This window comes from Myotis myotis, unplaced genomic scaffold, assembly GCF_014108235.1.
Source record: "Myotis myotis isolate mMyoMyo1 unplaced genomic scaffold, mMyoMyo1.p scaffold_m19_p_1, whole genome shotgun sequence".
Classification (NCBI taxonomy): Eukaryota; Metazoa; Chordata; class Mammalia; order Chiroptera; family Vespertilionidae; genus Myotis; species Myotis myotis.
This window is the reverse complement of record NW_023416313.1, coordinates 172,521,317-172,547,945: the sequence shown is the minus strand read 5'-3', so window position 1 is coordinate 172,547,945 and position 26,629 is coordinate 172,521,317. Positions and strand designations below refer to the sequence as shown.

General features: G+C 37.2%; 1 protein-coding gene across 2 annotated transcripts; it reads left to right on the top strand.

The window, feature by feature from the left end:
• The first annotated feature begins 261 nt into the window (after positions 1-261).
• On the top strand, positions 262-26,165 carry MNS1 (meiosis specific nuclear structural 1). 2 transcript variants are annotated; one of them, XM_036302349.1, is made up of 10 exons: positions 262-348; positions 1,090-1,311; positions 4,426-4,553; positions 14,684-14,786; positions 19,683-19,912; positions 20,465-20,681; positions 20,800-20,907; positions 22,920-23,177; positions 24,297-24,422; positions 25,871-26,165. In XM_036302349.1, exons 1-10 carry the CDS (start codon positions 346-348, stop codon positions 25,961-25,963), a joined length of 1,488 nt encoding a protein of 495 aa, XP_036158242.1. In that variant the 5' UTR covers positions 262-345; the 3' UTR covers positions 25,964-26,165. The 2 variants fall into 2 exon arrangements, with proteins under 2 accessions (XP_036158242.1, XP_036158252.1); XM_036302359.1 differs by lacking the exon at positions 262-348 and adding an exon at positions 359-491.
• The last annotated feature ends 464 nt before the right edge of the window (positions 26,166-26,629 follow it).

Below are 26,629 nucleotides of genomic sequence, written 5' to 3'. Positions count from 1 at the left end.
CTAGAGAGGGTTCTGGCGTTTCTATGGAAACAGTTTCCTCGGTTTGGCTCCCCAACCACCAGAGTTTAGCAGCTGAGGGAAACCAGCTCCGGAACAGACCGCAGGGGGCTGACTGCGCCAGGACGCGGACCTGAACTTCCCGCCCGCTCCCTTAGGACCTATAGGAGCCGCGCCTCCCAAGAACCTCACAGCTGATTGGGTCTTACTTGTCCAATGGGAGGCCGCGCCTTGGTCAGGTTGGGCCGTTGCTGTGGGAACCACGTAAACACCAGAGAGCACAGCGGGTGTTTGCGTTTGCAGGAGTGGGTGTTGGCTCCCTGAAGCCAGGGATTTTCGTCCGCCAAGATGGTGAGCGGGTGGGGCCGGTGGGGAGGTCTCGAAACTACTTGTTTATTTGTTGATTGAGTTGTCGTTTAGAGCTTGCCTGCTTCTGAAAAAGGGTTTGAAATGCCCAGCCTGAGAATTAGTGGGAAAGTGGCATTTGCGTTCAGGTGCGCGGTAGCTTCCAGCTTATGTTGCACTTTCCCGACACTATTAGACCTGCCCGGTATAAATCTTACTTCCCATATAAGTAGCAGTGGGTTGACCTATTAAATCTGTATTAGGGACACCTACAGGCATGAGAACAGCGCTTTATGGCCAAGCTGGGGGAGGGGACGAGGTCGAGAGGGGGGAAGGGAAGGACGACGGGTGTGGGGGGGTAAGGAAGGAGGACGAGGAGAGGAAGAATTCCCTGCGAAGTGGTAAAGAGCTGGGTTACAGAGCTCAACCGCAGGTCTTTGAATCCTAGTACAGCTATTAACTGAAGAACCTTGTAAAGTCGCTTTTACTTTTGACCCCTCATCTATGAAGTGGGGAATAATAGTACCTGCTTCTTTGATAGATTTATAGCACATTTACGCTTTTATTATTTCTCTGAATTTAAGAAGGAAGCCAAAGCCCCCCCCCCCCAACCTTTTTTTATTATTACTGTTACCTATCTTTGTATCATTTGTTCCTGAGGCTTACATAAATATATTTTAAAAAATTAGATTTTGCAACACCAAAATATACATACTTTTATATATTTTTAAAATTTTTGTATTATAGGCTTCCAAAGGGAGAACTTTGAGCTTCAATGAAAGGCACCAGCAATTAGTAGATAAAAACTACCACAAAATGTTGCACCTCAAGGCTCTAAATAAGATAGAGTCTCAAATCAGGGACCAAATTGTGCGGAATGAAAATGATGATCGAGCTGATCACAAGAGATTCCTCAGGTTATTACAGGATGAACAATTTGAGTTGGATATGGAAGAGGCCATTCAAAAGGTAAATTTTATTATTCATTCTGACATCATTTTTTCCCCCTTCGTTTTCTCCTTGGAAATGATGAAAGCTAACCGCTCATACTGGAACTGAGTAGAGAGACAACAGCATCAGACATAGGATGCCTCAATGTAAGTCAGCCCAGTGTATTGGTTCAGAGCTGGGTTTTTGGAGCTAGACTATGTGTCTTTGAATCCTAGGACTCCTGTATATTAGTTGTGGAAACTTGGGTGGGTTGCTTTTAATTTTTATGCCTCACTTACAAAATGGGAATAATAATAGTACCTACTTTGTATGATAGTTTTAATGATTAATGAGTTAATACACGCAAAGCCCTTGTGATAGTGCCTGGAACAAAGTTAGCACTCAGGTGTTTTTTTCATAAATATGATATCCATAATTACTAATGTCCATAGTTTTGTTCACATAAGTACAATTCTGTTGCCTTCCATAAAATTATAGAGACAAACATTTAATACCTTTTGAACTTACTGAGATTAAACGTGTACTATTAAGAGGCAGAAAATTAACACTTACACATTAGGTATGAATTTACTTGTATTTTTAAATACTGCTTTGAAAAATTCGGGTACAATTTATATCTCCTAAAATACAGAGATAATTTTCCAGTGGAAATTTCTAAATATTTAAAGGGATGAGGGTGGTAGAAAAAGGGAAGCCAATAAGAAAAGAAATGAGTTCTCATAAATGTGAAAAAAGTATCCTGATATTTCAGTATTTTTTGAGTGCCTATTTTATGTTCAACATTTTGTAGGACATTATGGGAAGTGGCGAAAGCAAGCTTTAAAAAAAAAAAAAATTAAAAGTAGTAACCATCTCTCTAAGTTCCAAATTCCAGAAACTTAGACATGATTTTTTTTTAACCCTAAGCAAGATCTCTGGGTTTAGATTTTTTTCTTATTCTTTTTATTCTTATTTTTCTTTAAAGATAATCCCAAATATCCTATCAGCTATCTCCTGCATACTTCAGTAGGCATTTTATAAAATATTTTCTTACATAATGCCACTATCTTCACCCAGTAGAATTATCAATAACTTCCAGGTATCATGTCATAAGCAGGTTTCTGTGATTATGTCAGGAATCTGCATTTTCAGTTGGTTTGTTTTAATCAGGATCTAAACAAGGCTCATGCAGTATATTTGGCTGTTTGGTCCCTCTTAATCTAAGACAGCGCTTCCATCATCCTTAATTTTTTATTGTTGTTGGTTAATTCTCCCTGGAAGATATTTTTCCCATTGACTTTTTAAGACAGAGTGGGAGAGAGGGAGGGAGGAAGACAGAGAGAGACATGACCTGTGGCCTCCAGCACACTCCGACCAGGGCGGGAAGCAAACCCCCAATCCAGGTACTTGTCTTTGACGCCGAATCAAACTTGTGACCCTCTTGTGTGGGCTGACGCTCTAACCAGGGCTCCTTAATTTTTTTAACTTCATGTTTCTCGATTGTTATTAACTAGGCCAGTTGTTGTATACAATATCCCACATTCTGAATTTATCTGTTTACTTCCTCTTTGTTGTTTTTAATTTGTACTTTTATCTATATATATAAAAGGCTAAGCGACCAGCTGACTGGCTGGTAGCTATGACGTGCACTGACCACCAGGGGACAGACACTCAAAGCAGAAGCTGTTGCAGAGTGTCCTCTCGCACCCCAGGACCCCTCGGGGGTTGTCGGACTGCCAGTTTTGGCCCGATCCCCACAGGCCAGGCCGAGGGACCCCACCTGCCGGAGGGACCCTGCTCACTCCACATACACCCTTTGAACCCCGCACTGCCCCAGGTGCTGTCAGTCAGGGAGGGACTGCGGGAGGTTGGCTCCAGGGCATGTCTGGCCCGTCTCGCCCAGTCCTGCCCCACCGGCCACCTTCTAATTAATTTACTTTCAATGTGCACGGGCCTCTAGTCTTTTATATTTTCTCTAAATGGAAGTTAGCTTTAAAGGCATGATTAGATTTGTATACAACTCTTCGGCAGTTACTCCATAGATGATGCTCTCCTTGACATTGTATCCCATCAGCAGGCACATGATGACTGGTTGTTTCATTTTCAGTGATGCTAATGTTGATCAGTGGGTTTAATGAGACAGCCTGGTCCCTCCACTGTAAAGATCCCCATTAAACTTTCATCTATGGTTTCATCAATGAATTTTTTTTTTCATTAGGGGGTTGCAAAACACTGATTTCTGATTTTGTTATTCTTGTCACATTTAGCTAAAATTCCTCTGTAAAGAAATTTCCCTCATCAGCTAGGTTATTTGGTGCCCTAAAATACAGTTCTGGAAATGGAGATAGTTAAAATCAGAGAATAGAACTGGTGCCTGAGCCACTTCCATTGGTGTCTGCCTATGTTGTTTTTTAAATTTCTTTTCTTTTTTTTTTTTTTTTTTTTTTTTAGTTTTTGACTTCTCTTTTTAAAATTATCTTTATCTTGATGGGGTCTTTATAATGGCTTTGAAGGAAAAAGTGTATATGTGGGGGTGACTTGCAGAATAAAAGACTCAAGAGAAATAATAACAAGATGCAATATATGGCCCTTGTTTGGATTTTCATTTGAACAAACCAAAAAAAAAAAAAACATCTTTGAAACAATTAGGGAAACCTGAATTTACACAAGGTATTAGACCTTACTAAGGAATTACTGTTAATTTTTTTACACATGTTAATTGTTATATAGGAAGAAATTCTTATAGGTAGAGATCACTACTCAATTATATACATGGTAATAACATATCTAGGATTTGTTTTAAAATACACCAGGAAAAAAAAAGAACAAAGGAAAATGTAAGTGACATGGAAGAGTAGAGAAAAAAGGTTAGTAAAATATTGCTAATCATTGAAGATGAATGATGGCTGCCTGAGGGTGTGTTTTAATATTTTTCTTACTATTGGTGATGTTTGAAATTTTCCATGATAAAGTATTTGGACAATTATTTATTTAGATAATAGTTGGTACTTTAAAATAAAACATAAATAATTGTTGCTCTGAAGGCACTTGCAGTTTTCTGTTATAAACAAGTAAATTCAGCCTTAATGAAAAAAATCTGATTCTGGAAGATAACTAAAGTTATGTGCTTTGTTTTGTTTTGTTTTTATTCAGGCAGAAGAAAACAAAAGATTGAGGGAACTCCAGTTTGAACAAGAAGAAAAATTGGCTGTGGAACTGGCAAAACTAAAACACGAAAGTCTGAAGGATGAAAAGATGAGGCAACAAGTAAAAGAAAACAGGTATCTTGGTTTCTATAAATTTCATGTAGTTAGTCTTTCTCTGTAAACTTTTATGTAATGTTTAGTACCTGAGAGTGAAATTTATTTCATTATATCATTGCAGTTAGTTAACATTTTGCCTGGAAATACTTACTGCTTTATATCCTATACATACATTTGAGAAAAGAAGCTGTATTCCTAGAAGTAAAGTGTTAATATTTAAGGTGGGGAAAAAATCAATTCCCTCTGCTCTTTCCTCTAAACCTAATTTTTTAAATGACCTATTATTAAAAAAAAAAATAGACTCATAGAATCCTACTCTTAAGAGAACTTTGGGTGATATCTCATTTAATTTTATACTCCTATATAAACTTCCTACAGTATTTCTGGAAAGCAGTTGGTCATTTGTGATCAACACCTCTAGTGACTGTGATAGGAAATTAATTTTTCATTCACCCCTAACTTTGAATAACCTTTTCCCCTTGATGTCTCAAAGTTGATTTCCCTGTAACTTTCATGTGCTTATATCAGTTTTGCTATCTGATGGAGGGGGGGAGGGGATTAGTTTTTCTTGAGGACATCCTTTCATATTTATGAAGCCACTAAATGTTTTCTTCTGTAAGCTAGATATCCTTCATTCCTTCATTTGTTCACCTTCTAGGTTCTCTTCTGTAAATCTAATTTAGATTATTGGTATTTCTTAACAAAATATTGCCACCACAATTTCTTTTTTGGTATCATTGCACTTTCTCCAGTGTACTGGGTAGTACCACTAATAGTGGGATTGTTAACCACATTGTTCTAGAAAGTGATGGTGAACCTATGACACGCGTGTCAGAGGTGACACGCAAACTCATTTTTTTGGTTGATTTTTTTTTGTTAAATGGCATTTAAATATATAAAATAAATATCAAAAATATAAGTCTTTGTTTTACTATGGTTGCAGATATCAAAAAATTTCTATATGTGACACGGCACCAGAGTTAAGTTAGGGTTTTTCAAAATGCTGACACGCCGAGCTCAAAAGGTTCGCCATCACTGGTCTAGAATATGTTTCTTGTCTAAAATTGAGTTGCTTTTTAGGGGTATCTGTCACCCTTTTTGATTAAAACTCAGAGCTAACTAAATGCCCATGTACTTATATAGTTGAATATATTGGAAATGTACTTTGATAATTGTTGTGTTTTATCTTAACTGAGAGAGTTTCTGTAGAATATGATAGGACCCATGAATGAGTTTCAGGGGTTTTGAACCTCATTAAAATTATATGTTTGGCAAATAAACCCATGTATATTTTTTTTTTAGGTCCACAACTTTTAAATTCTCTAAAGGGTTATTATTAAAAAATGATTTAAAATTACTGCTAATGCCTCCATATTGTTCTAGTCTGAAACTATCTTTTTGTACCTTAATTCTCAAATCATGATAAGCTATCACTCATGGTTTTCTATTATGTGACATTCTTGTCTAATTTACTAATAAAAGATTTAAAGAGAGGAGCTTCCCACGTCTAGCAATTGTAGACGAGGTGATGCAGGTAAATGCTCCCTCTGATAAGAGACTGTCTGGAGGAAGCGTAACAGTGAGATCTGGAGAGGAAGGAAACCAGAATGGTGAGCTGGGAGTTTGAAGCCTGCTGATTCCAAAACTATGAGTGAGAGTTAAGTGAAGCAGAGCTTGGCTAATAAGCAGATGGCCAGGTGTTTGACATCATTCTACAAGTTGTATGTTTCATATTTGTGCACTCTAGTGTATGTTTTACTTCAATAATAAGAATTCAATTAGATGTTATTTGATTGAAACAGATGAAGAGATAAAGTGTTAGCAGGTTAGTGGAAAATATCTAGAATATAAAAGCACAGAGAGAAAAAGGATAGAAAAATATACTACAGAACTTCAAAGAGATATGGGATATAGTGAAAAGTTCTCACAGATGTATAATTTTAGTCCTGGTAGGAGACATGAAAGAGGAAGATGCAGAACAGTATTTGAAGAGGTAGTGGCCAAGGATTTCCAAAAATGATAAAAGACATAAAGCTACAGGTTAAAATTCAGTCTATCTATATAAAACCCTATTATGCAAATTGACCAAACAGCAGAACAACCAGTGGAACGACTAGTTGCTATGATACACACTGACCACCAGGGGGCAGATGTTTAACATAGGAGCTGCCCCCAGCCTGCAGGCCCCAACTGGCGGCAGGGGCGGGGGGAGGGGGGGGCGGCAAGTGGGCGGCACCAGGCTGGCCAAGGCAGGGGCGAGTGGGGGCCCCCTAATCACCCCACCGGTCTCCCCGTAGATTGGCCCTGATCGCCAGCCAGGCCTAGGGACCTTACCCATGCACGAATTTCATGCACCAGCCCTCTAGTATATAATGAAAACTACACTCATATTCATCATAGTCAAACTTTTGAAATCCAACAGTAGAGAAAACAAAAATAACAAAAGTAGCCACACAAGAAAGATTTCAAAGGAGCAACAATAAAAAGTATGACTGAATTTTCAGCAGCAACAGTAGAAACTGGAAGACAGTGCATTGAAAGGGATGAAAGAAAATAATAGTCCATCTAAAATTCTATACCTTGTGAAAAATTTCTTCTGATTTAAGTCAAAAGTAATTCAGTTGAGCATTCTTTCAAATAGAGTAAGCTGCCTCTCATCAATTCAAAACTGCTAAAAATGTCTTATTTTGTGCATAAGCCATGGTAAAATTTTGACTGACATGCAGAAATAGACCATTTTCCTAATGAGTATGTTCACTTGCAAACTGGCAAGTCTAAGAAAATGTTTGCTGTGGTACTTAAAATGTATCCAAAATAACCCAAAGTTACCTATGTTAAGATTCAGCTGCTTACATTTAAAATAAATTAATTTTTTAAATGCAGGGTAAATTTTAAAAAATTGAAATTTATTTAGAAAATAAGTTCAGAATTCATGAGACTTTTGATTTTGAACACGTCATTTTTTTTATCCAAGAAAATATTTATAAGACAATTTATTTTGTCAGTTATTTATTTATTTATTTATTATTGTCTAAAGTTTTACATATGTCTCCTTTTTTCCCAATTGACCCCCTCCTCCATCCTTTCCCAGTTAGGGCAAGCCCCCACCGCCCCAGTATCTATGTCCATTGGTTATGCTAATATACATGCATACAAGTCCTTTGGTTTCTCTCTAAATACCCCCCCAAACACCTAAACCATTTGTCTCTAGATCGATCTATTCTTGTTCATCAAATTATGTTGATCATTATATCCCACATATGAGTGAGATCATGTGATCTTTATCTTTCTCCGACTGGCTTATTTCGCTTAGCATAATGCTCTCCAGTTCCATCCATGCTGTTGCAAATGGTAAAAGTTCCTCCTTTTTAATAGCAGCATAGTATTTCATTGTGTGGATGTACCACAGTTTTTTAACCCACTCATCTGCTGATGGGCACTTAAGCTGTTTCCAAATCTTAGCTATTGTAAATTGTGCTGCTATGAACATAGGGGTGCATATATCCTTTCTGATTGGTGTTTCTGTTTTCTTGGGATATATTCCTAGAAGTGGGATTACTGGTCAAATGGGAGTTCCATTTTTAACTTTTTCAGGAAACTCCATACTGTTCTCCACAGTGGTTGCACCAGTCTGCATTCCCACCAGCAGTGAAGGAGGGTTCCTTTTTCTCCACATCCTCACCAGCACTTGTCATTTGTTGATTTGTTGATGATAGTCATTCTGACAGATGTGAGATGGTATCTCATTGTTGTTTTGATTTGCATCTCTCAGATGATTAGTGACTTTGAGCATGTTTTCATATGTCTCTGGGCCTTTTGTATGTCCTCTTTCGAAAAGTGTCTATTTAGATCCTTTGACCATTTTTTGATTGGATCGTTTATCTTCCTTTTGTTAAGTTGTATGAGTTCTCTGTAAATTTTAGAAATTAAACCCTTATTGGAAATATCATTGGCAAATATGTTCTTCCATGCAGTGGGCTTTCTTGTTTTGCTGATGGTTTCTTTTGCTGTGCAGAAGCTTTTTATTTTGATGTAGTCCCATTTGTTTATTTTCTCCTTAGTCTCCATTGTCCTAGGGCCGTGGTCAGCAAACCCCGGCTCATGAGCCACATGCGGCTCTTTAGCCCCTTGAGTGTGGGACTTCCACAAAATACCACGTGTGGGTGCGCACGTACAGTGCGATTGAAACTTCGTGGCCCATGCGCAGAAGTCGGTATTTTGTGGGAGAGCCACACTCAAGGGGCCAAAGAGCCACATGTGGCTCACGAGCCGTGGTTTGCCAAGCCACAGTTTGCCGACCACTGCCCTAGGGGCTGTGTCTGTAAAGATATCGCTATGACATATGTCTGCTATTGTACTGTCTATGGAGTCTTGTAGAATTTTTGTTTTCCCGTCTTACATTCAAGTCCTTTAGCCATTTTGAGTTTGTTTTTGTCTATGGTGTAAGTTGGTGGTCTAGTTTCATTTTTTTGCATGTGTCTGTCCAAATTTCCCAGAACCATTTATTAAAGAGACTGTCTTGTCTCCATTGTATGCTCTTGCCTCCTTTGTCAAATATTAATTGAGCATAATGGCTTGGGTCGATTTCTGGGTTCTCTGTTCTGTTTCATTGGTCTATATGTCTGTTCTTGTGCCAGTACCGGCATTTTTGGCTTGGCAATATAGCTTGATATCTGGTATTGTGATCCCTCCAACTTTGTTCTTCTTTCTCAAGATTGCTACAGCTATTCAGAGTCTTTTTTTTTATTCCAGATGAATTTTTGGAGAGTTTGTTCTAGATCTTTGAAATATGCTATTGGTATTTTAATGGGGATTGCATTGAATCTGTAGATTGCTTTGGGTAGTATGGACATTTTAATGATGTTGGTTCTACCAATCCACGAACATGGTATGTTCCTCCATTTGTTTGTCTTCCTCTATCTCTTTTTTCAATGTTCTGAAGTTTTCCGAGTACAGGTCTTTTACGTCCTTAGTTAAGTTTATTCCTAGGTATCTTAATTTTTTTGGTACTGTGGTAAATGGGATTGTTTTTTTCGTTTCTCTTTCTGTGGGTTCATTATTGGTGTATAAAAAGGCCATAGATTTCTGGGTGTTAATTTTGTATCCTGCTACATTGCCAAATTCATTTATTAGCTCTAGTAGGTTTTTGATGGAGTCTTTGGGGTTTTCTATGTATAGTATTATGTCATCTCTAAATAAGGACAGTTTTACTTCTTTTCCAATTTGGATGCCTTTTATATCTTCTTCTTGTCTGATTGCTATGGCTAGCACTTTCAGTACTATATCGAACAGGAATGGAGAAAGTGGGCATCTTTATCTTGTTCCTTTGGTGCCTGGGACAATGCCAAATCAACTGAGCCACACCAACCAGAGTGGCTGCATCAATTTTTAATTCTGCCAAAAGTGCCCAGGGTTCCCTTTTTTCTACATCCTCGCCAGTGTTGTTTGTTGATTTATTGATGATAGTCATTCTGACAGGTGTGAGGTGATTGCATTTTGGTTTTAACTTGCATTTTCCTGAGAATTAGTGATGTTGAGCACCTTTTTATGTCTGTTGGCCATCTGTATGTCTTCTTTGGAGAAAAGTCAATTCAGGTTCTCTGCCTATTTTTAATCAAATTACTTTATATTAAATTGTATGAGTTACATTATTATTTTTTATTTTAACTGCTTATCAGATGTATCATTGGCGAAAATCTTCTCCCATTCACTAGGCTGCCTTTTTATGTTGCTGTTGGTTCTCTTTGCTGTGCAAAAACTTTTTAGTTGATGTCCCATTTGTTTATTTTTGTTTGTTTGTTTTCCTTTCCCAGGGAGACATATCCAAAAAAATATTGCTAAGAGTGACGTCAGAAACTTTACTGCTTATGTGTTCTTCTAGGAGTTTTATGGTTTTGGGTCTTATATTTAAGTCTTTAATCCATTTTGAGTTTATTGTATATGGTGTAAAAAGTGATCATTTCTTTCTTTCTTTTTTTTTTTTTTTCATGTATCTGCCCTATTTTCATCACTGTTTATTGAAGAAACTGTCTTTACCCATTGACTATTCTTGCCTCTTAGTCAGATTAATTCACCACATAGATGTTGGTTTATTTTAGGGCTCTCTGTATATTCTGTACCATTGTTCTAGGTGTCTGTCTTTATGCTAGTACCATGCTGTTTTGATTACTGTAGCCTTGTAGTATAGTTTGATTTTAAGTAGCTTGTTACCTCCAATGTTGCTCAATATGATTTAGATATTTGGTGTCCTTTGCAGTTCCATATACATTTTAGATTATTTGTTCTAGCTCTATGGAAAAATGCCATTGGTATTTTGGTGGGGATTGCATTGAATTTGTAGATTGCTTTGGGTAGTATAGACGTTTTAATGTTAATTCTTACTATCCATGAGCACAGTATATCCTTTTATTTGTTTGTGTCTTCTTTAATTTCTTTGCTCAGCATCTTACAGTTTCCCAAGCACAGGTATTTTACCTCCTTGGGTAAATTTATTTCTAGGTAGTTTATTCTTTTTTAGAAATATGTTTTTATTGACTTTAGAGAGAGGGGAAGGGGGAGAGAGAGAGAGAGAGATAGAAACATCAATGAAAGAGAAACATCAATTGGCTGCCCCCTGCATGCTTCTACTGAGAGCTGAGCCTTCAACCTGGGCATGTGCCCTGACCAGGAACCGAACTGTGACCTCCTGGTACATAGGTTGATGCTCAACCACTGAGCCACACCAGCCAGGCCCTCTCAATTCTTAATCACCTCACTGTGCTTGGGACCTGCCCTTTCCATGTCTCCACCCTTCCTACCAGTCTTGACATGGCTTCTTCTTTATATCCTTAGTTATAGGAATTCTGTTCAGCTTGTTTTCTGGTGATTCTCAGTTATGGTTGTTCTGTAATTTAGCTGTAATTTTGATATCATGGGAGAAGGTGAGCACAATGTTTATCTACTCTGCCATCTTGACTGGCAGGCTCCTAAGATAATCTTCAAGATCAGAACTGGGGACTTCTCCAGGATATGAGTACTTATTTTAAAGCTACAATAATTAAGATAGTGTGGCTTTAGCACAGGATAAACAAATGGATCAATGGAATAGAATGGAGCACCTCTTCTCAACCAGAAAATTTAGGCCATAATGACCTAGGCATCCATTCTATGTAATGAATGAACTCCTATGGATCTAAAATAATGCCACCTATATACCATCTTTGAGAAAATTAAAAACACAAATCATTACATTTTCTGTGAGGCCTGATTCTCTTATGGAACCCCAGCTGAAGAAGGATGGGATAGAGAAATCCAAAAGCAGATCCATGCATGTATGCACACTTACTTTATGAAAAAACTAACACTGCAGAGCAGTAAAGACATTTTTATAAAATGGACTGGATCAGTTGTATATCTGCATGGAAGAAAATGAACTTGGTTTCTGCCTCAAACCACATACAAAAAGCATTCCCTGAAGAATTGTAGTCTAAAAGTGAATGGTGAAATGACAGAACTTTGAGAGACTGATACAAGAAAACTACAGGCCTGGTGCATGAAATTCATGCACTCGGGGTCCCTCAGCCTGGCCTGCGCCCTCTCACAGTCCGGAGGCCTCGGGGGACGTTAGTCGGACATCCTTAGCACTGCCGCAGAGGCAAGAGAGGTTCCTGCCACCGCCACTGCACTCACCAGCCGTGAGCCTAGCTTCTGTCTGAGCCACACTGACCACCAGGGGGCAGCGCCTGTGTTTAGTGTCTGCCCCCTGGTGGTCAGTGTGTGTCATAGCAACCAGTCATTCTGCCAGTCGGTCAATTTGCATATTAGGGTTTTATTATATAGGATTATATAGGATATCTTTGTGTCTCTGTGGTGAGCAGCATTTCTTAAAACATGACACAGAAGTCATTGACAATGAAGAAAGTAATTGGTGAATTAGAATACATCTCTTCATCCAAAGAAACCACTATGAGAGTAACCATAGACTGGAAGGAGATAATTATAATGTATATAACCAACAAGAGACTTATATCCATAATATATAAAGAACTTTTAAGCAACAGTAAGAAGTAGACAATCCAGTATAAAAAAGGGCAAAAGTGTTGAATAAGAACTCCACAGAAGATATATATAAATTACAATGTATTGAACAGGTCTCAGTTCCATTAGTACTAGGGAAGCATAACTTAAACCCCAGTGATGTATTAGACACCCACAAGAGTGGTTAAAATGTAAAAGAATGACTAGACTAAAAAGTGTTACTAAGGATGGGTAGCAGTGAGAGCACTTAGGTACTATTAATGAGTGTAAATCTATAAACAATTGGAAAACCAGCATTATCTACTAAATTTGAATATAGTCTACCCTGTGACTCATAAATTTCACTCCTAGGTATATATCCAGTGGAAATGTGTGCATTTGTCCTTCAGGTAAAGGTCATTTATTTGCACATTGATGCACATTTTTTTGTAGAGGCAATTATGAATTGCGATTGGGTTTGTACACTGGTTCACAACCAATGTCCAACTAAAAAAAACAACAACCTTGCAAGTATATATCAGCCTCTTAGTAGAGTAAAATATATAGACTAACCTAGAAACGTAATCCTAATTTATAATATTCTTTTTATGAAAGAAGAGCAATATAGTTTTGTATACATTTGCACCTCCAGCAGTAAGGGCAAGAGGACACACCATAACACCAGGAATATCTTTCTTCCCTTACCCCTTTGATTATCTCTTTGTAGGTATGGGGTACTTGTATTAAGATATACATTTAGGTGACAACTAAGGACCCTTCCAACTCAGAATTCTCATGTCTATATATATAAAAAGCCAGTGACCAGAACGCTCTAATGACCAGACTGACTGGTCGCTATGATGCCCACTGTGGCCAGCGAACCAGCAGATCGAGGGCAGTGGGCCAGCCAACCCCCTGTGTGGCCCTTCCCCCCCCCCCCCGCCCAGCCCCACCCCAAATCAGCCCCCCCCACCCCCATCACGGGCAAGGCCAGCCAGCCAACCACCCATGGACCCTCCCCCAGGCCGCTGGTCCCCGATCAGCCCCCCCACCCCATTTGGAGGAAGGGCTGGCCGGCCCACTGCCCACAGCCCGTCCCCACAGCTGCCCCCCTCCCCAATTGCTCCCCCCAATTGGGGGTGGGGCCCGTTGGCCAATTGCCTGCGGCCCCTTCCCCCAGTCGGCAGCCAACCTCCAGCTATCTCCTCCTCCCTACAGGCCCAGCCCCAATCTGCCCCAATTGGGGCCGGGCCAGCTGGACCTCATCTGTGCACGAATTTGTGCACTGGGCCTCTAGTTCTGTCATATTCAGAATTATGACTGGCACATTAACATAAAAAAATTTTGTATAGCATATTGCTTTCACTAAGGTTAAGAAAATTATGGATTCAAAATAATTCAGAGATTATCTGAGACCAGTTTCCAGGTTTTAACAGATAAGAAAAGCCCAGAGAGGTGAAGCAAACTTTCCATTGTCACTCCCTCTTCATAATCACTATCAAGAATAATTCCTGCTTATAGAGTGTTTACTGTGTAACAGGTGCTTTTCTAAGCTCTTTGTACACATTAATTTAATTCCCATTTTAACCCTTTTACTAGTACATAGAGCAAAACCAAGGAACAAAATTTAAATAACTTGCTTAGGTTTAAACCCCTCTACTGTAGTTATTCTTTAAGTATTAGTAGCTGGACAGAAATTTTAACCAATATTGACAAAGCACCTTCTCTAAGTCAGGAGTTGGCAAAAAGATTTTTAGTGATGATTATTGGAAATAAAAGGTTGTTCTGTGTATAAAATTAATTATAGTGTCCCATTTCACATGATTATGATTTTTCTTTGTATGAAGAACGGTATTTTTTCAAAATCTATAATAATAAAAGCGTAATATGCTAATTGGACTAGACGTCCTTCATTCTGGACAAAGCCACAGCGGCCGGAGGCTGAGTCAGAGGCGGCAGAGGCCCCCGGCCGCAGCGGCAGGTGGGAGCAGGGGCCAAGGCCCTTGCACGAATTTCATGCATTGGGCCTGTAGTATTTAAATAATAATGTAAATATATTTTACACATTTAGGTAAAAATTGTTTTAAATTTCAGATATAGGTTGTTTATGGTAATCATCCTCAAACTTAAATTTCTGTTTGTTTTTAAAACAGTATTGAGCTCAGAGAATTGGAGAAGAAATTAAAAGCAGCTTACATGAATAAAGAAAGAGCAGCTCAGATTGCTGAAAAGGATGCCATTAAATATGAACAAATGGTAAGCATTTTCTATCCATTATGCTCTCTGTATTTTTAGGTTCATTAAAATAACAATTTTTTGAAAATTGTTACATATTAGAAAGAATTTACAGTGCTAGATTTCTTAAATACTTTTTACTTTTCAGATCTTTAAAGTATAGGAAATCATGGATTATTTAATATTGAACCTTGTTTAATTTAATACTAGAGCCTTTCAGAGACATAAAGGATTAGGTTGCTACTTAGAATGAATGGTTCTATTCAAAAACTCCCAGCATTCTTTATGGTCTCTAACCAATTATTCTTTGACAAACCAATACAGTTGTTAGTATAATTTACATTGTGTTATTAATTTTTCATTTTTAAAATGTTCTAAAAAATAAAACACTTTATAATTTTAGGTAAACTTTGCTGTTTTATAAACAGCAATCTCGTCTTATCATGTTTCCCTCTATTTTACCCCTTTTCTAAGTCCTGACATCCTGCCAAGTTCAGGGCAAGAGTTACTCTTGGGCAAAGGAGTTTCAAACACACTCATCAATAGAAAATATCGAGTTTACTGAGTTAACACTCACTGAGCTCTCACTGTCACAAAGAAAGGCCAGACACAGATGGAAGGGTCTGTTCAACATTACACAGCCTCTACGTTTCCCTCCTCTCATTGCGCTCTCTATTAAGGTGTAGAGCATTTTGGTGGTAGAGTTCCCTCTCCTAGATCTCTTTCAAAAGATGTAGTACGACAAGCATGTCAAACGGGCCGCCTGCAGCCCACAATGAATATTTTTGCGGCTGAGCCAATATAACGGTATGTAAAAACGTTTTAATAAAAATTTCATAACTTAATTTTTACAATATCCTGTTATACATAATTATTAATAAGGAACTGCAGCTTTTACTAAGGACTGATGACTCTAATCGTGTTGCATTCATTTCCCTTACACGCCGGTGCCCCATTTCTCTCCACTAATACTAGCAGCGAACATTTTAGCAGCCGATTGCTGCGTCATTAGTCTTGGACTGACTTGTTTGGTGTGTGCAACAGGAAATACTTCACTTTCAGAGAACAAGAAAAATAGGTTTATTTGTGTTACGCTTATTAATTTGTACAGTTATTCAGTGTCTGGTAAGTTAATGTTCAAGAAAAAATAATTTTTATTAAAATGTTCTATTATTTTAACGATTACTCATTTATTTCAGCCCTCTGTATTCAGCATGTCTCTATTGAAATAAACCTACATTTCTATGAAAATGGAAGCTTTTGTGTTTTTTGCAGCCACATAAACTTAAACCTTGTTTATTTGGCCCGTGTTAGCCTTTGAGTTTGACATGCTTGTTGTACAGCTATTAAAGAGAAAGAGATAGAGGTAAATATTTTGGCTTTTAAAGCTAGACTGAATATATTTTAGGTTAAAAGGAAAAAGAGAAAGTTGAAGCAAAATCAAGTTGGAGAATAATACATATCACAGACCATTTTTATTTAAAAAGACCTGGAACGTATGTATGTGGACATCAACATGTATATATACATACATGTATGTGTTGTATATAGCAACACACACACACACATACTCATACACACAATTAGAGGGGTGATATTAAAATATTTAACTGGAACAGTACAGTATAGGCATCAAATGAAAATAGACACTGCCTCGGCCAGGTGGCTCGGTTGGAGCATCATCACATACACCAAAAGGGTTTCAGGTTCAAGTCGCAGTTGGGACACATATCTTGGTTGTGGGTTCAGTCCCTAGTCAAGGCAAATACAGGAGGCAACCAATCAATGTTTCACTCTTACATCAATGTTTCTCTCTCTCCCTCCCTTCCTCTCTAAAATTAATAAATATATGAAGTGAGGATATTTTTAAAACAGGATAGATGTTGACCATAGTGGTATGTGTGCATGTATGTCAGTTTAGGAAACATCTGAAGGGTTATACAGCATGCTGTAACAGTGATGATAGGAGAGCGTGAGGAGCCTTCATTTCCTAAGTCATACAGTTCTATTCCACCCTTTCAAAAGTAAAGTAGATTATAAACACTGTGCTATTTGACCATCAGTTTACAGTTTTAATTACCTTATAATTGAGGTTATTCAAGGCAATTGTAAACATTTTGTCTGATACATGAAACAATAGCTATTTTCTAAATAAAACAGATCCATAAAAATTAAAGTCAAATACTCTTAGGACTTGACTAGGTGTCAGGATATCTAGGTGCTAGTTTTGGTTCAGTCTTTCTAAGCCTTAGTTTTCTTATCTGTGAAATGAGAAGTCTTTATAGAAGTGTACTAGAGCCCTGGTGCACAAAATTTGTGCAGTGGGGGGAGGGGCGGGTTTCCTCAGCCCACCTGCACCCTCTCCAATCCGGGATACCTCTCACAATCCGGGACTGCTGTCTCCTAACTGCTCACCTGCCTGCCAGCCTGATCGACCCTAACTGCCCCCCCCCCGACGGCCTGGTTGCCCCCAACTGTCCCTCCCTGCTGGCCTGGTTGCCCCTAACTGCTGTCCCCACTGGCCCGGTTGCCCTTACTGCCCCCCCCTGCTGGCCTGGTTACCCCGAACTGGCCCCACCTGCCAGCCTGGTCACCCCTAACTGCCCCCCCGCCCCCCACTGGCCTGGTCACCCCTTACTGGCCCACCCTCTGCAGGCCTGGTCTCCCCGTGCAGCCTGCTATTCAGTCGTTTGGTCATCCCTCACTAACCCCCTGCTGGCCTTGTCGCCCCACGCAGCCTGTCAGCCTGCTGTTAGGTCATTACTGTTACTGTGACGGTGCCCCGGACAATTTGCATATTCCTCTATGGTAATATGTAATACATGTTTCTGCCATATTTATTTTTTCTGAAGAACCTAGCACAACATGTGCTAAGAAAACAGAAGCAGCCCTAGCTGGTTTGCCTCAGAGGTTAGAGCAGCCGTGGGCAAACTACGGCCCGCGGGCCAGATCCGGCCCGTTTGAAATGAATAAAACTAAAAAAAAAAAAAAAAGACCATACCCTTTTATGTAACGATGTTTACTTTGAATTTACATTAGTTCACACAAACACTCCATCCATGCTTTTGTTCTGGCCCTCCGGTCCAGTTTAAGAACCCATTGTGGCCCTCGAGTCAAAAAGTTTGCCCACCCCTGGGTTAGAGCATCAGGGCGCATGTGGGAGGTAGCCAATTGATGTGTCTCTCTTATATTGATGTTTAAAAAAAAATAAAAGCCCTGCCAGTGTGGCTCAGGGGTTGAGTGTCGACCTAGGACCAGAAGTCACAGTTCAATTCCAGTCAGGGCACATGCCTGAGTTGCAGGCTCAATCCCCAGTAGGAGGCAGGCAGGAGGCAGCCAGTCGATGATTCTCTCTCATCATTGGTGTTTCTATCTCTACCTCTCCTTCCTCTCTGAAATCAATAAAAATATTTTTTCAAAAAACCCCACGAACAGAAGCAAAGAAAGAATTTTGATTAAGTCAGATTAACAGCGTACTGTATATGTTAAAGACATCAGTTAGATCAGGAATGGCATTTAGCATTCACATTTTGATCTTGTATGTTTCATGTGGCTAACCATTCTAGCATCTAACTATTGTGATCATAATAGTGAAGGATAATTTTTAAAACTGCCCCAATTATATTTAACTTAAAATTTTTGTTAAATGATTTTAAAATGCTCAAAACAAATAAGGGTTTTAACCCATTCAAGAAACAATACTCAGAAGGATGGTCTTGAGTGACTGAGGTCTAAGCTGCAGAAAACAGACAACAGTGACATGTGACCCTTTTAAGTTATAATGATTACAAAGGACCTTTAATAGATTTTTAAAAAGAGAGACTTAAAAGGCAGGTGGCAGGAAAGAAAGTTTAGTCTGGGAGAAACTTAAGAGTTGCTCAGAGTTATTAATAGCAGCCCTGTATGAAGAAGATAGTACAGGCAGGCATACCTTTTTTTACTGCATTTCCCTTCCTCCTACTCCACAGATACTTTATTTTTTTTAGAAATTGAAGGCAGGACCCTTCACCAGCAAAAAAAATTACAAGTCACTTTATGGCAATATTCCTTTATTGTGGTGGTTTGAACTGAACCCGCAATATCTCCAGGTGTGCCTGTGCTATCCTTACTCTAAATATCAGCTGATACTCAACGTAAGAAATGTCCAAACCTGAGGATTTCTTAAGAGTTTATTTGAGCCAAACTGATGACATATGCTGGGGAGCAAGATCTCAAATGCTCCAGGAAATAAGTTTTGTAGCTTCTTTTATGCATTTGAAATTAAAGAGTGATGAACATAAGGAAGATTATGTGGAGGTGGAAGAAAGCAGAGTGGAGATTGGATTAAAGGGTACTAATGAGATTACGTGCTCTGTTGAGGGTGGTTACTGCCTTATTTCAAAGGTATGTTAACCTAGAGATGAACAGAAACAATGGACAGAGTTCACTTAAGGCAAAGATAAACCTTTTACTAAAAAGTTACAAGCCTAGGGCATGACTATCAACTATGACCTCCCCAGTTAGGAATCTATGTTCAGATCACCCTGTGAAGTTACTTTCCATAGAACCACTTTTTTTCCCCTCCACATACACAATAGAGCTAAAAATTGTTAAAATTGCCACCATTAAATAGAAGAAAAAGATGGCTATTGTTTTGCAGTTACATTGTCACATTACTAATAGAGAACATCTAATTTTATTTACTGCTTTTCAAATGTGGAGTTATATTACTATCCTTATTATGTTTTGCCCTGAGAGAACTACTTGAATAGGAAAGCCTCTTTACGGTTTGACTCATCGTTCAAACCCTTCAGGTGACAGTGACTTACCTTAGCTTTTTACGTACACAGGTGAGAATATTTTATGTAACAGGCTTTATAATATTCTATCACACTGCTCAGATTTGAAAATAGAAGATGAATTTTGTTTTCATAACAGAAACGTGATGCTGAAATAGTGAAAATCATGATGGAAGAACAGGAGAGAGTAATAAAAGAAGAGAATGCTGCAGAAGAGAGACGGAATAAAGTAAAAACACAGTACTATATTGACTTAGAGAAACAACTTGAAGAACAAGAGAGAAAAAAGCAGGAAGCTTATGAGCAGTTGCTGAAAGAGAAACTCATGATTGATGAAATCGTTAGGAAAATCTATGAAGAAGATCAATTGTAAGTTAATCCAATTTTATCTGCTTAAACATTTACATTAATCTCAGGCTTGAAGAGGTAAAGCAACGAAAGAGAGGGTCTAAACACAGTAAATCCTCATTAATGTTATCACATAAATTGAGACCAGCTTTTATTTATCTCTTGGCATGACAATTATCTGGTAATTAATAAATGCTTATTAAGTGACAATGAATAACCCTTGTTTTTATTAAATATGCCCATATCGTATGTCAGAGGACTTGTTTTCAGATGAATTTCCTTGGTGACAGCTGAAGTGTAGAGTGCTGTGAAGCAGATGTTAACAGGTTGTAGCGTTTTTGAAATGTGATGCATAAAACTTCATTAGTAGGTTAGAGAAGAGACATAGTATGTTACTCAGAAAAAACATACCCATCATATAGATAGTGGCAAATAGTCACTCAAAATGTTTTGTTGCATGAATGAATGAACACACTATACATTTTTCCCAGATTATTGATTGAACAAAATTACACATATTTTTGATATTTTCTTATTTTTTACTATAAAACTGCGCTCACTATTGCATTTTAGAGAAAGACAACAAAAGTTAGAAAAAAAGAATGCAACTCGAAGGTATATAGAAGAGTTTCAGAAAGAGCAGGCTCTCTGGAGAGAAAAGAAACGTGAGGAAATGGAAGAAGAGAACAGAAAAATCATAGAGTTTGCCAACTTGCAGCAACAAAGAGAAGAAGATCGGATGGCAAAAGTTCAAGAAAATGAAGAAAAAAGGCTACAGCTTCAGAATATGGTATTAAAATAACCACTTTTTTATCGCTGGAGAAATTCTGAGGTATGTGTTATAGGATTTGGTACCTGTAAATGTCTGATTATTTTTTGCTTTGTTTGGTTTTGTTTTGTTTTAAAAGCTGATTGAGAAATTGGGACAAATGCTGCAGCAACGTGAAGATTTAGAACAAGTGCGACAAGAATTATACCAAGAAGAACAAGCTGAAATCCAAAAGAGGAAACTAAAAGTAAGTTGGAAATTGAAAGAATGATTGACACAGAGAATAATATCATTTTGAATTGAATCAGTAGATAGATTTAAACCCAGTGATGTTGATAATTACCTCATATGTAAATGGTATAAGCACTACAATTAAAAGGTAATTTTCAGGCTGGATGGACAAAGCTAGACTCCGGCAGCAGTTCACAAACTATGTAAGAAGCATCATGCAACTATGTAGTCTATAAGAAACACAACTTAAACATGAAGACACATATAGTTTAAAAGCAAAAGGACTGAAAAGGATATACCATGCAGACACTACTCAAAAGCAAGTTGGAGTGGAAATCAATATAACAGGGTTAACTCATCTGGAGGATGTACTAGTCCTAAGTGTGTATGAACCTAAAACTTCAGAATACAAAACCAAAAGGAGAACTAAACAAATCCATATAATTGAAGATTTCAACACCCCTTCTCATTAATGTAGAGAATAGTCAGAAAACCACAGGACGTAGCATTGAAAAACAGTACCAACAAACTTAATCTCAAGTCAAGATGATTTGCCGATTTTCTAATTGGGCTGTTTATTCATTTATTGTAGAAGTTTGAGAGTTCTTTATATATTCTAGATACCAGTCCTTGTTACAAATATCTTCTCATCATTAGCTTGTCTTTTCATCCTCTTAACAGCATCTTTCTCTGAGCAAACGTTTTCGATTTCTACGAAGCCCAATTTATCAATTTCTGTTTTTATGGATTGTAGTTTTGGTATTAATTCTAGGAAGTCTTTCCCTAGATCCTGAAAAATTATTCTCCTAAAAGTTTTAGATGTTTGTATTTATAAGTCAGTGATCCATTTTCAGTTATTTTTTTGCATAAGGTGTGAGACTTAGGTCAAGGTTCAGTTTTTGCTTTTGGATGTCCAGTTTGCAGCCTTACATAGCCAAGATATGGAAATAATATCTAAGAGTACACCAATGGATAAACTGATAAAGAAAATAGTAGCTCAAAGAAAAATAAGATTGCCTACTAGGAATTTATTTTTAGTGGGGAGATAAGGCATGTACATATGAAGTAAAATTAAATGATGAATGATGGAAAAGTTAAATGGTATCTGAGTCCCCAAAAAAGAAATATGAATTAGAGTGATTAGAAAAGACTTTATGGAGGAGGTAGGATTTGAAAAGGGGGATAAATAGGGTTAAGTGAAGAGGTTGAATACACAATATAATGATCAAAGTTGCTATAACTGATACTGCAGATTGGCTCACTTAAAACCCACTCCTTTTAAAAAACATTTGTGTTACTTTGAATGCCTTCAGGATACTGTACTACCAAGAGCTTGTGTAATAATTGGGCACGGTTGGTTAGATTAGAGAAGGACTTAAATTTTGCATTAGTCCTAACTGAACAGATCAAGTGATGAAGCAATTATTAGTAGAATCCAGGTGTAAGGTATGTGAATGATCACTATAAAATTCTTCATATTTTTTTGGTTATGTTTGAAATTTTTCATAATAAAATGCTGGAAAAATTAAAGTTTATAGAAAAGGACTTTTTAACTCTTCCTAGTAAATTTTAATTTCCCTGAAAAACTTCTGGTTGTCATTGCTGGATTATTGTTCTGAAAAGTACTTATCAATGATTTTAACAATAGTTTCATGCAAGATTCTAGAATCATTCATAGTTGGTACAAATTTCACAGAACACAGATTTAATAAACTTAGGTGAGCAAAAAAAGTTTTTATATCAGCTCTTTTCAAAGTAGTTATGTGTTAATTCTGAGTCCAGAAACAAGATGGTCAATATATACAAATTAAAATTTAAAAACAAGTAATAGAAGGCAATTCAAACGTAACCTGCCCTTTATCCAAACAGTATTAAAATAGTGCAAAGTGTTATCTTGAAAAGGCTTAATTTCTCAATTCTATTTCACATTGTAACACTAAGCTTAATCAAACTATTCTACCCTTTCTTGAGAAATCTGCTTTAAAGAAACAGTTACTGAATTAACTTCTATATATAAATGGTTTTTAGGAAGAAGCAGAAGAGAAGTTGAGAAAGCAAAAGGAGTTAAAGCAAAATTTTACAGAACAAATGGCTTTGAAGGAACTAGTACTACAGGCTGCAAAAGAGGAAGAGGAGACCTTTAGAAAAGCTATGTTAGCTAAACTTGCTGAGGATGATCGAATAGAATTAATGAATGCTCACAAACGAAGAATGAAGCAACTAGAACACGGGAGGGCTGTGGAAAAACTTATTGAAGAGCGTCACAACCAGTTCCTTGCAGACAAAGTAAGAAAAAATGTTTTTGGGGGTGGGTTTTTTTTGGTTATTATTTAACAGCAATCAGCTCATGTATTCATCCAGTAAACAGTTAACTGAGAACCTTTTATGTGCCAGATGATAGCTATTAATCATATATGATACATAATTTTCTTCCTTTCTTGTTTCCATGACTTTGACAAGGAGTGGTCCGAAGAAATAGTGACCCTTGTAAACTAGTTATTTCAAAGAAAAGCTTTGCATTAATAATACTACTTTAACTAAAGTAATTCTTGGTAGGAATTCATCACTATTTCAGTACTGCCTTTTAACATCCTTCCCAGGATTTTTTGGATATATTTCCTTAAGAGTTCTTTTAAGCCCTAAAACTTATTAAAGCCAGACATCTCTTCCACATCATATAGCACAGAATTTTGGTGTGGTTGAGTATTCAGAACTCTTGATGCTATTTTTATACTTCATACAGGCTTTTTAAAATTTAATATATGGAAATACTTCTTTCAGATATCCCTATTCTGTTGTATCCTTTTTTTTTTTTTTTTTTTTTTTGTCAGACACTGAACCTGCCTTCAGCACCTGCCAAATATTTGTTGAATTAATTAGGAAATCACTTTGAACATTTCTTCCTTGGCAATGAAGACATTGTCTTGAAAATGTGTACTTGCCTCCTAAAATCCCAGTCATAACCAGAGTGGGGCAAAAGTAGGCTTACAGTTGTATGTGCAAGTTTATTCTTGTATCATTTATTATTGAATTTCCCATATGAACAATTGTAAACCTACTTTTGCTCCACCTTGTATTGTTCTTATAACTTTTAAGGAATAATTACTGTAAAAGATATATATATAATATATATGATATATATGCAGGGTGGGGCAAAAGTAGGTTTACAGTTGTGAATACACAAAACACAATTCTTATATTATTATGTATTAATTGCTGTATCATTTTCCATATGAACTATAAACCTACTTTTGCCCCACCCTGTACATCACCTAATCTCTTTTGAAATTAGTATCAATAAATAGTTCATCACTTTTATCTAATTCACTGCAAGAGTAGTTTTGACAACTTCTTTAAGATTAATGTATTGTGTGACAATTAATAAAATTTTATTTACATTTCCAGCAACATGAACTGGAAGAATGGCAGTTACAGCAAAGTAGGCAAGGACGTATTAATGCCATTATTGAAGAAGAAAGACTAAAACTTCTCCAAGAACATGCTACAAAATTACTAGGATATCTCCCTAAAGTAAGTGAGATTTAACTCAAAGTGTAAGCCTCATGACATCTACTGGTGGGGAAAAAAAAACATGTATTAGGATTACAAGGTCCTGGGTTTTGCTCACTTTTTGCTATTACCAAGTAGTAGTGAGATTTTAGCCACTCATTGACTATCTCCAAAATGAGAGCTGGTCTTGGAACAGTTTTAGAAGTATGAGCTAAATGTATTGAATTTAAGGTTTAGAGATTCTTTTCTCACCGTTCAGTGTAGGTGTTACAAAACTAAACTACTATAAAGCAATTGTGATACTTTGCAACAGGAAAACCTTGTAATCAGTAATACCAGTGACAGGCACACGCTTGAACTGAGTCTATGACAGATCTGCTCTATAGTAGGAGGTTGTGTTATCACTAGGCACTAGTAACTAGTTTTTAAAATTTTTAGCTAATTTCACGTACATCTGAGATACACTGTGACTATAAACTGAGTTTCACAGGCCACATAAACATGGACTTGTGTATTCCCATCCTTCAAATACAGAAATTATGCCATTTGATATTTTAGTCAATTGGAAGAATCAAGTGAATATTTTATATTTAGCCCAATGCAAATTAAGGAAGGAGAAAGAGAAACATGAATAATTATTGCCTGCCCTCAAGACCTTATAATCTGTTTAGATAGGATTAATGAATACAAAATGATATATTAATGACAACAGCCACATGGAATTGATAAATTCTGTGAAACAGACTACAGATTCTGGGAGAGTCTTGGGATTTAGATATTTTTGTAGGAAAATAATTGTGGAGATGGGGAGAATCCAATAAACCTGATGTCCTAAAATGACTTTTTATCCTTTAGGTCCTAATGGCCCCAAATGACCTAAATTATTCTTTGGATCCTTTATAAGTAAATATTTAAGTTCAATTTTGTTTTAAAGAGCCGCCTCTTACTATAAGGGAAAACAAAATAAAAGCCTAAAGAATTTTAAAGGGCTTATTCAAATGGCTAAAATCCAAACCTGGATTCATTCTTTCTTGCAAGATTGCATGTTTGCTGATTAGCCATAGAATTGAAGCAAGAGCCAGTCTCATGCTTGGCAAAGTTTGGCAGAACTCAAACTTTTCACCCTGACCCCTCATAATTGTATTGTAGGTCTGTTTCAAGACAGGGTAGCCTACAGTATACATTAAATTCCTTCCCATTCAGCCAGTCCAAGTAGTAGTACTTATAAAATAGAAGATTCCTATGACAAGTTCCAACAGTGGAACTGATAAATCAGGAAGTCTGGTCAGTCTGAGAATATTCATATCAAGGTGTAATTTTCAGAAAATAACCATTTTTTTTTATAACTCTACTAAAGAGATTTAATTATCTTAGAAACAACTGCAAATTTCAATTCTATTTGCTAGTCTCACAAACATTTGGGGAAATATTCTGGTATTCAAAGTAACCCACAAATATTTTTCTTGTAGGGAGTATTCAAAACAGAGGATGATATTGATATGCTTGGTGAAGAGTTTAAGAAGGCATATCAGAAAAGGAGTAAGATTTGTGAAGAAAAGTGATATCAAGATTTGGTAAAACCTGGATTTTTTTGCATGTTACCACTAGATGTCAGTGTAAGTTTTGTTTTACAGTTCAGTGATAGGACTCTTGTCTTTGAATTTTCTAAAACATCTCCATTTCATCATTTGTAAGTGGTTCTCTATAAGAAAACATTTATTTTCTGATAAAAATTAAAATGAATAAATACTTTCAACTGCAAAATTAACTGCTGTTTTTGTACTGAATATCTGAGTTCTACACCAGCATATTATAACATTCCATGTATATAAATATGGACACTACCATTTCCATACTGTTCAGAATTTTTTCTGTATCCCTATTCAGGCTACAGTTCTGTCTACATTTGTGTTTAGGAACTTTACTTGCCTGATTTGGCCAGGGAAATAAGTATTTATAAGTAATTTGGGTTTAAAGCACCATTTTCTGAGCATGTGACATCATGGGGAGCAGAGAGCCCTCAGACTTCCAGAACTGTGAGACAATTTCTGTTGTGTAAGCCATCAAGTCTGTGGTTCTTATGGCGGCCTTAGCAAACTAATCTATATAGTATGTTTTTTAAACATTAATTTTTAGAGTAAGTAAAGCATCCTTTTCTGTCTACTGTAAGGGAGGAGAAAAGTAAAGGGTGAGGAATTCCAAAGTGCTTTATTTGTCAATAAGAACTT

Excerpts from the sequence above, each read along its gene's own strand:
- MNS1 (XM_036302349.1), top strand. Across the intron at positions 14,787-19,682 it reads CCATTAAATATGAACAAATG|AAACGTGATGCTGAAATAGT; the intron begins GTAAGCATTTTC and ends TTTTCATAACAG. Across the intron at positions 20,682-20,799 it reads GGCTACAGCTTCAGAATATG|CTGATTGAGAAATTGGGACA; the intron begins GTATTAAAATAA and ends TTGTTTTAAAAG.